Genomic DNA, 14,440 nt, shown 5'->3' with positions numbered 1-14,440 from the left:
CCTAGAGCACGCCGTGACAGAGCACAAGGCTGGGTCACCCAGTCCAGGGATCCTGCCTCTGCTTTTCCCCCTTGGTGCTTAGGGGCTCCTTGTGAACGATTCTGTGGCCGCGGGACAGGTTTCCAGCCCGAGTTTTTAAGGGGTTGTTCATTCATAATATTCTTAGTTTTAGTTTAAAAATATCGATCTGCACAAATATGCATTTTAAAAAAGTGATACCTGAACGTAATTTTAGAGTAACCCTCTAAAAGCAGAGCTTGGCTAGAGCAAGATTCAGTAATCACTGACATCTTACCCTAAAAGCTGTGGAAGGAAAAGAAAAATCACGTGAGTGTTTTTAAAGCTTAACTTACTGTGGCACAGAAGAAATGCCCGTCTCAGTGGTACCGGCCCGCAGAGTCGCTTGAATACCAGGCAGTCTTGAGTCGATTCTCCAGTCTGTCTCCGCGGCAGCAGGCGGGCAGCGTGCATGGCAGGCCCCCCAGCCTGCGCGGGCTGTGCAGCCACTGACAAGAGCAGATGAGGAATTCGCTGGCTGGTTTATTCAGCCAGCTCTTCTGAGTGCCTGAGCATCGGGTGAATATGCTCTCGGCTGCACCCTGGCGTTGCGTGTTAGGAGGAAAATACACAGAAGCATTTAACGGAAGTGTGAAAATGGAAGGACTGAGAGCGGGCTGTCTGTGAGGCAAGCCTCGCCGTGGCTGTCAGGTTCATCAGGCGCATCATCTCATCCTGTACGCCCAGACTACGTTTTCAAGATTACATTTTTGCCTAGTTCAAGAAAAGAGAAAAAAGCTCAAAATAGTCAAAATACTTGTAATGCATGAGCTAACGGGTAAAAGGAATAAAATGGCTTTTTATGAGTTATTTCCAGGCAACTAAATCCTTTTACAACAATTATTATGAAAGAGTCTTTCTGTATATTTCAGTTACTTCTGAATCCGTACAGGTGGCTTGTGGAAGCAGTGCTCTGGGCTCTAGCTGGTCCCGTCCCACGACGTTCATGTCTGCAAGAACCTAGGGTCTAGCCGTCTGTGATCCCGTGCGACACAGGCCGAGCTCCCTTACCTGCAGCCATGCTCCTCCCCTTTGTGTTAGAGATTTTCTTTTTGTTTTAACACCGGTGGCAGTTATCCTTCCTGCTTCCCACAGTGAAAAATCCTGACCATAGAAATAAAATTTTACAAAATTTCCCAGTCACTCACAGAGCTGTAGGGTAAAAGAGCCTTCCTCCTAAGATGGGGAAAGAGGTGAAGTGGTAAGCACACAAAACTCCGTAGTGAGTCTGTGTCATTTCCAGCCACAACAGCTAGACCTCTGTTTCTAGTAAGGCGCTCATTGTGACGGCTGCATTACAACAAGCAGTTTGGGTACTGCTGCAGCTGCTGTCCAGTAACGAGCACTGTGCCGTGTTTCCTCCTGTAGGAAAAGGAAGAACTGATTGAAGAGTGGCAGCCGGAACCTCTTGTCCCTCCTGTCTCGAAAGACCATCCTGCTCTCAACTACAACATCGTTTCAGGGTAAATTGGTTTGCTGTTCAGGGACTTGTGTTTGGTTTCCTGTAGGTAAACTTGCCCAAGTGGTTTATATAGTGTTCCTTTTTAAACTGAAATAAGACTTTTAGCAATTTCTGGAGATCAGAAATGAACTGCTTTAGTTCCTAGTTTAAAACTTTCTTTTAGATACGGTGTGGGCATTTTTAGCAGTCTCCAATTTGGGTATTACAGTTTGTCCCTTTTTTCTTTAGAAAAAATCCATTTTTCAAAGTAACACACACATATAATATTTCAATGGATGAGACAGTTAAAATGGAAAGCAGCATTCGTGCTTTTTACCCCCCTGGTTTGTTTCTGATTTTGGGTCTGTTGTAGGTTACCTTCATACCTGGCTATTAGTGGTAGGCTTACACAGCTATTTCTTGATTGACTAATGGTAGACAATGCCTGTTGACTCTCCGAGTATGAAGTATGAGACTTCAGCTCATTTATGCTACCTCCCTCTTGGCTTCCAATGTTTGATCTGTTTTTATTTTTAGCTCCTCTACTTAAGTATGCAGAAAATATCCCATATGTATCCACCATCCAGAAGTAATGGTGTTAACATTTTGGTATCTTTACTTCAAATCTATTTTTTTAAAAAGAAATGGAGCATTACAAATACAGCCGACCCTTGAACGTCATGGGGGTTAGGGGCGCTGACACGCAGTGCAGTCGAAAACCTGCATGTAACTTATAATGGGTCCTCCAGACACACGGTTCCTCCAGGTGTGCGGTTCTGCGTCCACGGATCCAGCCACCTGTGGATCATGCAGTACTGCAGCATCGCTACTGAAAACTGTGTGTGTGAGTGGACCTGCGCAGTTCAAACCCGTGCTCAGGGTCAGCTGTGCAGATAAAGAATCCCCTTCCATCTGTCACTTACTCTTGCCTCCGAGACGAGAGAGCCACTGTCTTGAAGTCGGTGGATGCTTTCCCTTTGCTCATGTTTGCACTTCTGCCACATATGCCTGTTGCCATGAAAGTACTTAGTATTCTGTTTAAAAGTGTGAAGCAACATGTTCTTACTTCCAGTCTGATCAGAGAGAGGCTTGTATTGTTCACTTGTGTGAATTTCTTTGGTCTTATGAAAGTTTTAGTTGTTCTGAAATCAAACTTACCAATCATTAACGTTAAGGGAATGAAATCTTTCTTACCACAAAGATCTGATTTGCCTGTTTTCCATATGACAATCAGTTGTCCCAACATGTATTAGTTGTATAGTCCTTTTTTTACCTACTGATGGGAAATTTCCCTTCTTTTGTATATCAAGGTCCCTTATTAAATAGGGTCTATGTCTGGCTTTATTTTTATTCTTTCTGTGTATTTGTTTCTGCTTGTGCCAGAACCTCACTTACACCACATCTTAACAGTAGGGCTTGGGGGGAGGATGTAACTCATGTGGCAGAGTGCATGCCCAGCATGTGGGAAGGAGGTCCTGGGCTCAATCCCCACTACCTCCGTTTAGAAAAAAATAAAAAAATAAACCTAATTACCTCCCCCCACCAAATCAATCAATCAATCAATAACTGACAGAAAGGATAAATAATAAAAGTAAATTTTAAAAATAATAGGGCTTGACTAGAGTGAGTCCTTCACCTCCTTGTTCTTCAAGATTGTTGACACTATTCTTGACTCTTCACTGTGAGTTTAAGGTTAGCTGATCAGACGACCAAAAAGCGGGCTTGGGTCTGTGATTAGGAACACATTACATTTATGGATGAATTTGGAGGGAGCTGGCGTACTGCTGATACAGAATCTCACGACCATGTGCCTTGTACGTTTAGACCTTTTATGTCCCTCAGTAAAGTTACATAACTTTCTTCATAAAGACTTTACTTATCGTTTTTTTTTTCTAGTTTTTATTTTGAAATCATATAGAGTTCACATGCAAAGAGATTCCACGTACCCTTCATCCATTTCCCCCAATGGTAACATCTTGCTTAACTGTAATACAACACCACAGTCAGGAAATTGAAATTGCATAAATTTTAATAGATTCATCTCTAGGTACCGGAGAGTTTTCATTTCTATCACAAGGAGCATCATTTTCTTCTTGTTGCTGTGTTACTGCACTGGCTAAGATACCTCCCACGCAGCACTGAATAGGAGTGGTAACAAGGGCCTCTGTGTCCTGTTCCTGATGGCTTTTAAGGGATTACTTGTATGGTGTTACAAGCCTTCCTTTCTCTTCCTAGTTTGCTAAGAGAAGTTTTTGTTTTAAAGTCAGAGTGTTAAATTTTGTTAATTTTTTTAATCTATTCAGGTGATCATGACTTTTCTCTTATCAGTTGCTATATTAAATTGCACTGATTGATTTTTTTAAATTGATTACTCATATACATACATTTTAATGAGGAAAAACTGCAAGCCACCATGCCATTTGTCCTCACTCCAGATTCCCACTCTCTGGACTTAGAGAAAGATGGGAGATTTACTCTTGGGAAAGGCTACATGTAAACTGAAAGTCCTAAGGATAAATGAGGGGACGAGTGCCATTCTGGAAACAGCGTTCAGGTATCAGCCTCGTAGGGAATAATGGGACGCTGATGCTGCATCCTCCAGGTCAGCTCTCAGAAAGCTGGAAACCAAGTCTGTACCTCATACACACCCCCCTGGAGGACTCCTCTTTGGTGAAACTCAAAGTCAAGAGAAGGAACACAAAATACCGAGTTTAGGGTCTCCACAAATGAACAAACAAGTCCATGTCTGATTATCATAGAGTGAAACCCACCGTCAGTCCAGAAGCTGAGCCCATTTACACTGTGCTTACAATGAGCATCTCAGGGCCTTGTTCTTAAATGAGTAGACAACCTCACGGTTACGGCTGATTGATTTGCAACAGAGTAGCAAGACAATGCAATAGGAAAAGAATAATGCTTTGAAGAAATTGTGGTGGGACAGGTGGATGTACACATGTGAGAGAATGCTAATGGGGCCTGACCCCTCCAGCAAGTGTAAAAATTTATCTCAAAATGAATCACGGACTTAAATATAAGAGCAAAAGCTATAAATTCTTAGTTTAGAAGAAAGAAAACAAAAGAGTAAATCTTCATAGTCTTGGATTAGGCAAAGAGTTTTAGGTATAACATAAAAGCATAAGCAACTAGAAAAATGGATAAACTCCTCTCCATTAAAATTTAAAACATTTGTGCTTCTAAATACACTACCAGGCAAATGATTTTAAAAAACCACAAAATGGGAGAAGATATTTTCAAGTCATCTATTTGGTAAGAGGCCTGCACCTAAAATATAAAAAAGAATGTATAAAAAGAATTCTTAGGACTCACTGATAACCTCTATTTAAGCATGAATATTTGGTTAATTTTTACACATTGCTAGATTGGTTTTGCTAATGTTTGGTATTTTTAGCATCAATATTGAAAAATGAGTTTAGACATTTACTTTCTTTTCCCTTAACTGTGCTGGCCCAGCTTTGGTATCAGATGTTAGTCTCACACTTTTTCTTGGCAACAGTGTGTATTTGCTGTGTTGTTTGTTCTGCCGAGCATAGATTTTTAATCAAGAATTTAATGTCCTCTGTGAGGTTTTAAAGCTGTTTGCATTCCGTTCTTGGGTGAGTTTTGGTTACTGTCATTTACTAATTGTTCATTTCTTCTTATGTTTTCAAGTGCATCGGCATGAAATCGTTCATAGGATTCTCCTGGGCAGTTACGTGTAAAATATATACGTAGAACTTCATATACAGATGTTGACAGCAGCATATCTGTGGGATTTGTGTGTCCATTGTGGGCACTGCTTATTTGTGTCTCCTTTCTCACTCAGATTTGCCAGAGGTTTGTCTTCTGGTTTAGTTGAGTCTCTGTTTTATTTTCTTCATTTTGGGCCTTCCTTGCAGACACAAGGGGTTAACCCTCCGCTCAGTGCCACTGTCATCAGCACCCATGCAAGGCGGTGTTGTCGCTTGCTTATTCCTTATTTCCTCCACCCCCAGCGCCCGCATCAGTGCTCCTCCCCAGTGAGCCATCCCACTGTAACACTTGTGTTACGCTTTCTATTATTGTTTTGTTATTAAAATCATACATTTTATTATTTTTCTTATTTATGTACCCTTGAAACCATATAATCTTAATGTTTTATAAATTTTTTAATTTTGTGCTCTAGACTTCATTCTCATTTTTTTTTCAAGCTTTTTTACTCAGCACTTAGTTTTTCAACTAATACTTGAGTGCCTGCTGTGTTTGAGGACCACATCAGAGTCAGCTCTCTTGGGGCAAGCGGACCGGGACTGAGATAAACGTAGCGTTAGTTCGTGTTCGGCGGTCTGATGGCATGTCAAGCAGGGCGGACAGAGAGGGGGCACTGCTGGGTGCGCTTCCCGGTCATGTCTTCTGGCCGCTGTGTATCATCGCCTTGTGGCGACCACCATGGCTTCCTTAGCCATGTCCTTGCGATGCACAGCTAAGCTGTCCCCACTTCTCGCTGCCACAGAGACCTGGTGCTTACTACCCTCTTGTGGACTTGTTTGAGTCTCTCTGGGGATGTGGAACCGGGAACTGGGCACTGATACATGCCTGTCTCATCTCCCTGGGGGCCTCTTCTACGTGGGGACCCCTGAGTGAGCAGGGCGGGGTTCCAGTTTCCCACAGCCGTGTTTGGCAGTAACGTTGTTCTATTTTGCACTTCTCTGATTGTTGGAGCCTTCAAGTGTCATCTCTTCTGCTTATTATTATATTAGCTGCTGGCGTCCTGAGAATGCCTGTTCACATCTTTTACTTCTTTTTCTCCTTGATTCCTAGCCTGTCTTTTGATTAGCATGAGTTCCATATGCTGTGTAGGCGTTCGTCCTCAGTCACGTTTTGAGTAGTACCCTTGTTACAGTGACCCTAAGGAACACTTTTCTTTTTTCCTATTTTAAAATCTCTGAGATGGGTATGACTCTTAGAGCTGCTGAGTGTCCCTGTCAGCTGGGGGTGGGTGGGGAAGGTGTCGTTGCCTGTGTCCCCGTGAACTTGGTCATGGCTGTGCTCACTGCCAGCACCTCAGCTGAGTTAGTTAAGTCAGTCCCCTGATGGTCGGAGAAAGGGCCCGACACCTCTGAACAGGTGAACAGTGGCTGCTCGACTGAGGCTGTGAACATGCCTTTGTCAAACTCATGCTGCCTTTGGATACCATCAGCTTACTTTCTAGAAACATGTGATTCAACTGGGGAAAGATGAACCTAGGAGTTTGGTTCAGTAGTAGAGTTCCAGCATCAGACTTAGAGAATGGGTGATGCTGACTTGTCCAGTAATCGCAGAGATGACCGCGGAGCGTCCTCCCAAGCAGTGCCAGGGTACACTCCTGTTAGCAGGGAGCATGCATCCCCCGTGATACCCATGACGGAGCACAGAACAGACAGCCAGAGCTCAGGTAAAGAGGTTACGAATGTCTTGCCTGATTTGTCTTGCTTATTTTTCTTTCATAAGTACAAAAGTAGGAGGACGGAAATCTGCCAGGATGCCTTTTCAGGAAATATAAACCGAAATCTAGATGATAAGAAAACATCCTTACATTTTACTTGGCAGTGGTTTTTTTTTCCTTACTGGTAGATAAAATACAGTTGATGCCATCTTTGATTCATGACATACAGTAAATCTGTTTATCGCCCGTCTGTTAATTTCATCTTTGGTATCTTCATTGAACCAAAATTCTTCACTTTGACTCAGTCAGGTTCATCCTTTCTGGCCTCATGGTTGTATGCTTGGGCACTAGACTTGTTTCAGAGATCATTTCCTACTCTAAGGTCCCAAAGGTGCTTCTAAATTTTCTTGTGTTATTTCCAAAATATTTTTTAGGTTTTTTAATATATCTGGAATTCACCCTTGTACATGGTTATTCAACTTTATTTTTCTCCATAGAAAAAGACCTATGTGTAACTTCACAGTATGTGAGGGCAGCTGCTGTCATTGGCCAGGTGTTAATATATAGACTTACCTCATTTCATTACACTTGGCTTTGCTGCACTCCAGTAGAGCTGCACTTTTTATAAATGGAAGGTTTGTGGCAACCCTGTGTTACCTCACTATGGTTAGCATTTGTTCACAATGAAGTGGTTTTTAAAAATTAGAAGCAAAAAAATTTCGAGTTTCATTGAGATATAGCGCTGTGTAAGTTTAAGGTGTACAGCTTAATGGTTTGGCTTACCGTGAAATGATTACCACATTAAGTTCAGTGAACATCCATCGCCTCACGTAGATACAAAATCAAAGGAATAGAAAAAAAAATGTTTTCCCTTGTGATGAAAACGCTTAGGATTTGCTCTCTTAACAATTTTCGTATATGACTTACAGCAGTGTTAACTATATTATGTTGTACTTTACATCCCTAGTACTTACTTATCTTATAACTGGAAGTTTGCACCTTTTGACCACCTTCATCTGGTTCCCGCTCCTCCCACCCCGCCTCTGGTGGCCGCAGGTCTGGTCTCTTCTATGAGTTTGTTTATTTGTTTCTTTTTGAAGTATAATTGACTTAAAACACTGTGTTCATTCTTGCTACACACCATGGTGACTTTCAAAATGGTTACCACATTTCAAATGATCACCACAATGAGTCTAGTTGCCATCTGTCAGCATGCAAAGATATTACATAATTGTTTCTGTACATTTCATACCCATGATTTATTTATTTTGTAATTGAAAGTTTGTACCTCTTAATTTCCCTCACCCATTTCTCTCCTACCCTACTCCCCTTCCTCTGGCAACTACCTGTTTATATCTATGACTGTTTCTGTTTTGTTATGTTTGTTCATTTGTTTTGTTTTTCAGATTCCACATTTAAGTGAAATCATACATATTTTTCCTTCTCTGTCTGACTTATTCCACTCAGCATAATACTCTCTGGGTCTATTCATGTTGTCACAAATGGCAAGATTTTATTTTTCATGGCTGAGTAATACTCCATTGTGTATATACATCTATACCATATCTTCTCTATCCATACATCTATCAGTGGGCACTCAGGTGCTTCCATATCTTGGCTGTTGTAAATAATGCTGAAATGCCATAGGGTTGCAAATGTGTTTTCTAATTAGTGTTTTTGTGCTGTTTGGATAAATACTGTGGAGTAGAATTGCTAGATGGTATGGTAGTTCTATTTTTAACTTTTTAAGGAATCTCCATACTGTTTTCCATAGTTGCTGCACTAGTTTACATTCCCACGAACAGTTCATGAGAGTTCCCTTTTCTCCACATCCTTGCCAGCGTGTGTTATTTGTGGTCTTTTTCATGGCAGCCATTCTGACGAGTGTGAGGTGATAGAGATCTTGTGGTTTTGCTTTGCGTTTCACTGATGACGGTTTCAGGTCTTATGTTTAAGTCTTTAATCCATTTTGAGTTTACATTTGTATATGGTGTGAGAAGGTAATAGTTTGATTCTTTTGCATATAGTCGTCCAGTTTTCCCAACACTGCTTATTGAAGAGGCTGTCTTTTCCCCGTTGTATATTCTTGTCCCCTTTGTCATAGATTTTTTTTAACATTTTTTATTGATTTATAATCATTTTACAATGTTGTGTCAAATTCCAGTGTAGAGCACAATTTTTCAGTTATACATGAACATATATATATTCATTGTCACATTTTTTTCTCTGTGAGCTACCATAAGATCTTGTATATATTTCCCTGTGCTATACAGTATAGTCTTGTTTATCTATTCTACATTTTGAAATCCCAGTCTATCTCTTCCCACCCCCCGCCCCCTTGGCAACCACAAGTTTGTATCCCATGTCTGTGAATCTGTTTCTGTTTTGTATTTATGCTTTGTTTTTTTGTTTTTTTGGTTTTTTTAGAGCCCACATATGAGCGATCTCATATGGTATTTTTCTTTCTCTTTCTGGCTTCCCTTTGTCATAGATTAATTGCTCACATAAGCCTGGGTTCTTTTCTAGGTTCTTTATTCTGTACCATGGATCTGTATGTCTGTTTCTGTGACAGTACCGTATTGCTTTCGTTGCTGTAGCTTTGTGGTGTAGTTGAAATCAGGGAGTGTGATCCTCCAGTTTTGTTCTTCTTTCTCAAGATTGTTTTGGCTATTTAGGATCCATACAAATTTTAGAATTATTTTTTTCTAGTTCTGTGAAAAATGTCATTGATAAGTCGATAAGGATTGCCTTGACTCTGTAGATTGCCACCCCAATATACCATTTTCTAATTGTACTCCTTAAAATTTAAGAGGGGTGAGAAACCAGTATGCAAATAGAGTAGAATGACAACCCTTGTGTGTCCTGTCCACGTCCGGGACAGCGTGATAACGTGTGTCCTGTAACACAAGTGACTCTAAAGTGTACCACTCTTGTCTTTTCCCCCAGCCCTCCGAGCCACAACATTGTGGTGAACGGAAAAGAATGCGTCAACTTTGCCTCATTCAATTTTCTTGGATTGCTGGATAACCCTAGGGTCAAGGTAGGGAGCACACATGTGCAAAAGTGGGCAGATAGCATGGCTGTCTGAAGAAACTGGACGGAAAATAAGACACAAACGCAGAGCGTCAGAGAGGGCTCTGTGGGTGTCTGTCATGACTCTTCTCTGACAGGGCTATGACTGAGCTTCCAGCAGAGGAGTCAGAGTGTCCCGTGGGGCGCGGTGCTGGGTGGCAGCCAGAGGACTGAAGGAGCCAGACTGGGGAACAGGGAGACGCGTCCGGGGGACTGACTCTTCTCCTGGGGTTGTGGGCCAGTGAACATTTTCTGAGGAAAGACTTACGCTCACAAATGCCAAAACCTATGAATGTGTTGAGTTAACCAGGTTTTGACGATCAGGCTGATAAACCTTTTTCACATTTTAAGTCATAACACTGAAGTCTCACCTCCCTCTTTTCTTTACATCCTGTCAGAATTGTCTGAGTTCTAAGAAAGGAAAAAAAGCTGGAGACCGGGGAGCTATGTGGATTCAAGAATAGGAAATGGCAGTTTTGAACTCTGAAAGATAAAGTATTAGAATTTAATTGTAATGCTTTTACGTATTTTTTTTTCCGCACAGGCGGCAGCTTTGGCATCTCTAAAGAAGTACGGTGTGGGGACCTGTGGCCCCAGAGGATTCTATGGCACGTTCGGTACGTTTCCTGTCATGCTTCTCAGACTTCCGCTTGCAAGAATTAAGATACAGTTTGATTGCAAAACTCCTTGGGAAAGGTGTCCTTGATGAATTGTGGTCTTCAGCTGGTGAGCTTGGACCACTGGTGGGGGATGCTTGGGTCTGGGGCTGACTGTCCCTTGCGGAGAAGAGCCGTCGGTACAGAAGGTGCGCCGTCTCGGCAGGCGAAGCCTGAGCTGTTGCTGCACTTGCCCCAGGAGGCAGAGGTGTGAGGAGACAGTCTGTGCCTGCCACGCATGACGTTGTTAGGGGACGCATCCAGTAGCGAGCGGCTCTGCTCTTTTATTTATTTTTGGGGGGGGGATAATTAGGTTTATTTGTGTATTGTTTTCATGGAGGTACTGGGGGTTGAACCCAGGACCTCGTGCATGTTGAGCATGCACTCTGCCACGGAGCTGTACCCTCCCTAGCTCTGCTCGTTACAGTTGTTTAGGAACCCGGATCTTCCGTCTCGTTGCTCTGGTGCCGAGGGCACTGTCGCTGTCCGCGGCTGAAGTCAGGCGATGAGTGTGAGGGAGCAGGAGGGCAGGGCAGCGGTACCCAGTTTGGTGGGCAGGCGGTGTCGCACATCGGTCTGCCCTCGCTCCGCTGGTGAGAACGTACCCCAGGTCACGCCTCTCTGCAGATGGACTGGGAAACTGCTCTGGCTGGGCAGCCACCACGTGCCGGGAGGAAGGCGAAAACCGACGGGCGGGGCGGGTGGTGATAGACTGTGTGGCCCTTTGCTTTCTGGAATGAAGATGAAGGATCACTGATTTCCTTATGTGTGAATGACCCGGGGATGGGCTGACTGCAGAGAAGGATGAGGGTGTGACTTTCAAGCACTATGAACTCCCTAAATCAGAGTCATCAAGAAGACCCTGGAATTTTGTGGTGGTTTTTATTAAATGTGTATTGTTGTTGGCTTCTGAAAATTTCGAAGATGTTGTTAAATAACTGTTCAAATGAAGATATGACTGGAAATGGCATTCTGTTCTAGGAAAAGTCAGGGTGGGAAAGTGCAGCAGGGGAGCCTCTCTTCCCTTCTGTGCTCATTTTCTTTTCTGGGTCTGTGTGCTTTCTTCACTTAACAGTTAAGATGTTTTTATTGAAAGGAGCACCTTTCTTCATCCCTTAGCTGGTTTGGTGGTTAAATTGTTTGTATTGGAACAGATGATGGGAGTTGGTGTCCAAGACTCCTACAGCTGGAAAGGATGTTTACACTCTGATGTTTCAGTATCCCAGCTATTCAGAGGACTAGACAGCCCAGAGAGGTTAAGTGATTTCCTCATGATCACACAGCTAATTTCAGTCCTAAAACTAGAAAACACGTGTCCTGATTCCCAGTCTTAATGGCAAGACCAAAGACTTGAAGAAGAGCTCAGGTCGGAGTCTCCTTTTTCCCTCTAGCCTAGTGCAAACATGAGTTGCTTGCCTGCTTTTTATTGGTAGGCTATTATTTCCTTGATAAGAACTGGAAAACTAGAGAAGGCATTTTTTTTTTTTTTTTACAGAGTTGTTTGTTGTAATCTGATCAAGGTTTTTTTCTATGATCTGCTTGCTGGGGTAAAGACATTGCTTTCTTAAAAGCCTCTTTCTAGTAGATTTTATTTGCATGTGTGACCTTAGCTCTTGCTGGGGAGTTAATCAGAGAAGATAGGTAAGAGATGTATTGCTAAATCAAGCAGTTGGGGGGAAAATGTTTCAAATCTTCAAGACCCGTTTTCCCAGAGCTACGGAAAGGTGCTGTCATAGCCCAGTCAGCCTCCGTTTGGATCACCTGAAATTTAATGTGCATAATAGGATATTCTGTGCTTTCAAACTTGAGGGTCTTTAATGGTTTTTAAATCAATTTTTTAATTGAAATATAGTTGACATACAAAACTGCATTGGTTTCAGGCGTGCTATATAGTGATTTAACATTTGCATGCATTATGAAATACTCACCATGATGAGTCTAGTAACCGCCAGTCCCTAAAGTTATTGCTCTATTATTGGCCATGTTCCTTATGCTTATATTACATTCCAATTGCTTATTTATTTTTATAACTGGAGGTTTGTACATCTTCCCTTCACCTAATTTGCTTGCACCCCTCGTCCCTTTGCCCCCCTGGCAACCACCCAGGTTCTCTATGAGTTTATTCTCATTTTGTTTATTTTGTTTGTTTGTTTTTAGAGTCCACATATAAGTGAGATCATATAACATTTGCCTTTCTCTGTCTGATTTATTTCACTTACTATAAAGCCCTCTAGATCCATGCTAAATTAATTTTCTTGATTGAGTAATTCAGTCCATGTAAAGTTTACACAGATGAAGAGTGAACTCTCCTCCCCGCAGCCATCCCACCCCCTAGAAAAGACAGCTACTATTGCAGTTTCTTGTTAATTCTTCCAGAGACTTTCTGCAGCATGTGCGAACCACTCCCATACATTTTCCCCCCAAGTTTTGCAAAAATGGTAGCAGACCACGTACATGTTCTGTACCTTGCTGTTCAGATTTGTTTTAAATTTAAATTGGATTTGATCTTTCAGGTGTCAGAATGGGCCACCAGAAGCAGTGTAATGAACACAGTTATGTATCAGCTCCTCTGTAAACCGCTTTATTGGTCACTGTGTCATCCTTACCCTAATGTAGTTGAAGGTTCGAAGAGACTGGTATGTGGACAAAGGCGAAGGGTAGTTTGCAGCGCGATAGTTTTGTAGTGAGACCCCACACCTGCAACATGACGTAATGCGCAGCGTTTTCCGAGTACTGTCATTCTTACAAACCTGTTTCCTTCCTTCTCAGCAGTTGCCCGCGCTTGTTTGCCATCTTTCTTCCTTTCTTTATATGTATATGATACTTTTTTTTTTTACTTCTTGGTTTTCCAGCAGGATATTTTCTGTTTTTCCTTATTCTGGAATTAAATAATTGTAGTTATATCAAATTACCTTGAAATTTCAGCGTTACGTAAGCTCAGGGAAGCTACTTGAGGTCAGCTAAGGCTGTATTTTAAATCTCTAAAATACCCTCAACCACTAAATTATTCTAAATATTTAGGCTGCATTTGCCCTTTGCGCTGAGCAGAAGGGAAGACCCCTTTCCTCTCATCTGAAGTTGCTATGTATTCATGAGGCTGGGGTCTCGTTCCCTGGACCACCAAAAGTTTCCTTTTAATTTTATCTTTTTTTCACCCCTGAAAGTATCACTCGGGCATCTATTTTCAGTGATGAAAATAATCCCTTCTTTTAGCGTTTTTCTCAACTTTTCAAATAACGAATGAAAGTCACTTACTGTAAAAGTAAATTTCCTTATTAAAACATTCTCTTTTTACTGTTTCACAGTTAACATATTAGATGATTAATACAGAAAAGGGAAACTGATGGTTGAATTAAAATCCGTCTAGTTTCTTGGACTGAATGTTCCGCCTCCGAAAGGCCCGGCGATTTCTTACAGGCTTGTAAGAAGTAGGTAGATCGGCAGTTTTCCCACCTTCTCATCGTCTTATTGTTTCAATGTGTGTTTGAGAACCAGTCAGGTGGTTTTATTGGGTCATGAAGCCTTCCTCTCCTCTGAGGCTGATGGGGTCCCAGTGCACTTTGGTGGTTTCTCTTGGTGACCTGCTCTGATTGTTTGTTTTGTTTGTGCTGCATTCAGATCTCACTTACCTGCGGTTTATCCCGCGTGCCTGGGATCTGCTTTGCGGGCATAGCGCCAGGGAATGGCCTTTGCACATTTTGGTAAGAGTCACATAAGATAGTCCGTGTGGAAACATTCAGCGCTGTATTTATGTTCTAATGAGGGCATAAGTGAAATCTGTACTTTTAAGAAAAATGGTCCAAGTCTCCAGGG

At 42.1% G+C, this 14,440-nt stretch overlaps 1 protein-coding gene across 1 annotated transcript in view; it reads left to right on the top strand.

Annotated features, from left to right (window-relative positions):
* SPTLC1 (serine palmitoyltransferase long chain base subunit 1) overlaps nucleotides 1–14,440 on the top strand; it is a 46,594-nt gene that overhangs the window by 3,907 nt on the left and 28,247 nt on the right. The window contains exons 3-5 of the mRNA XM_010986586.3: nucleotides 1,426–1,520; nucleotides 9,846–9,939; nucleotides 10,516–10,588. Coding sequence (XP_010984888.1) covers nucleotides 1,426–1,520; nucleotides 9,846–9,939; nucleotides 10,516–10,588 — 262 coding nt within the window. The remainder of the gene's footprint in view (nucleotides 1–1,425; nucleotides 1,521–9,845; nucleotides 9,940–10,515; nucleotides 10,589–14,440) is intronic.

The sequence above is a fragment of the Camelus dromedarius genome, chromosome 36, assembly GCF_036321535.1.
Source record: "Camelus dromedarius isolate mCamDro1 chromosome 36, mCamDro1.pat, whole genome shotgun sequence".
Classification (NCBI taxonomy): domain Eukaryota; kingdom Metazoa; phylum Chordata; class Mammalia; order Artiodactyla; family Camelidae; genus Camelus; species Camelus dromedarius.
The sequence above is the reverse complement of the archived record's forward strand: the minus strand, read 5'-3'. Positions and strand labels throughout refer to the sequence as shown.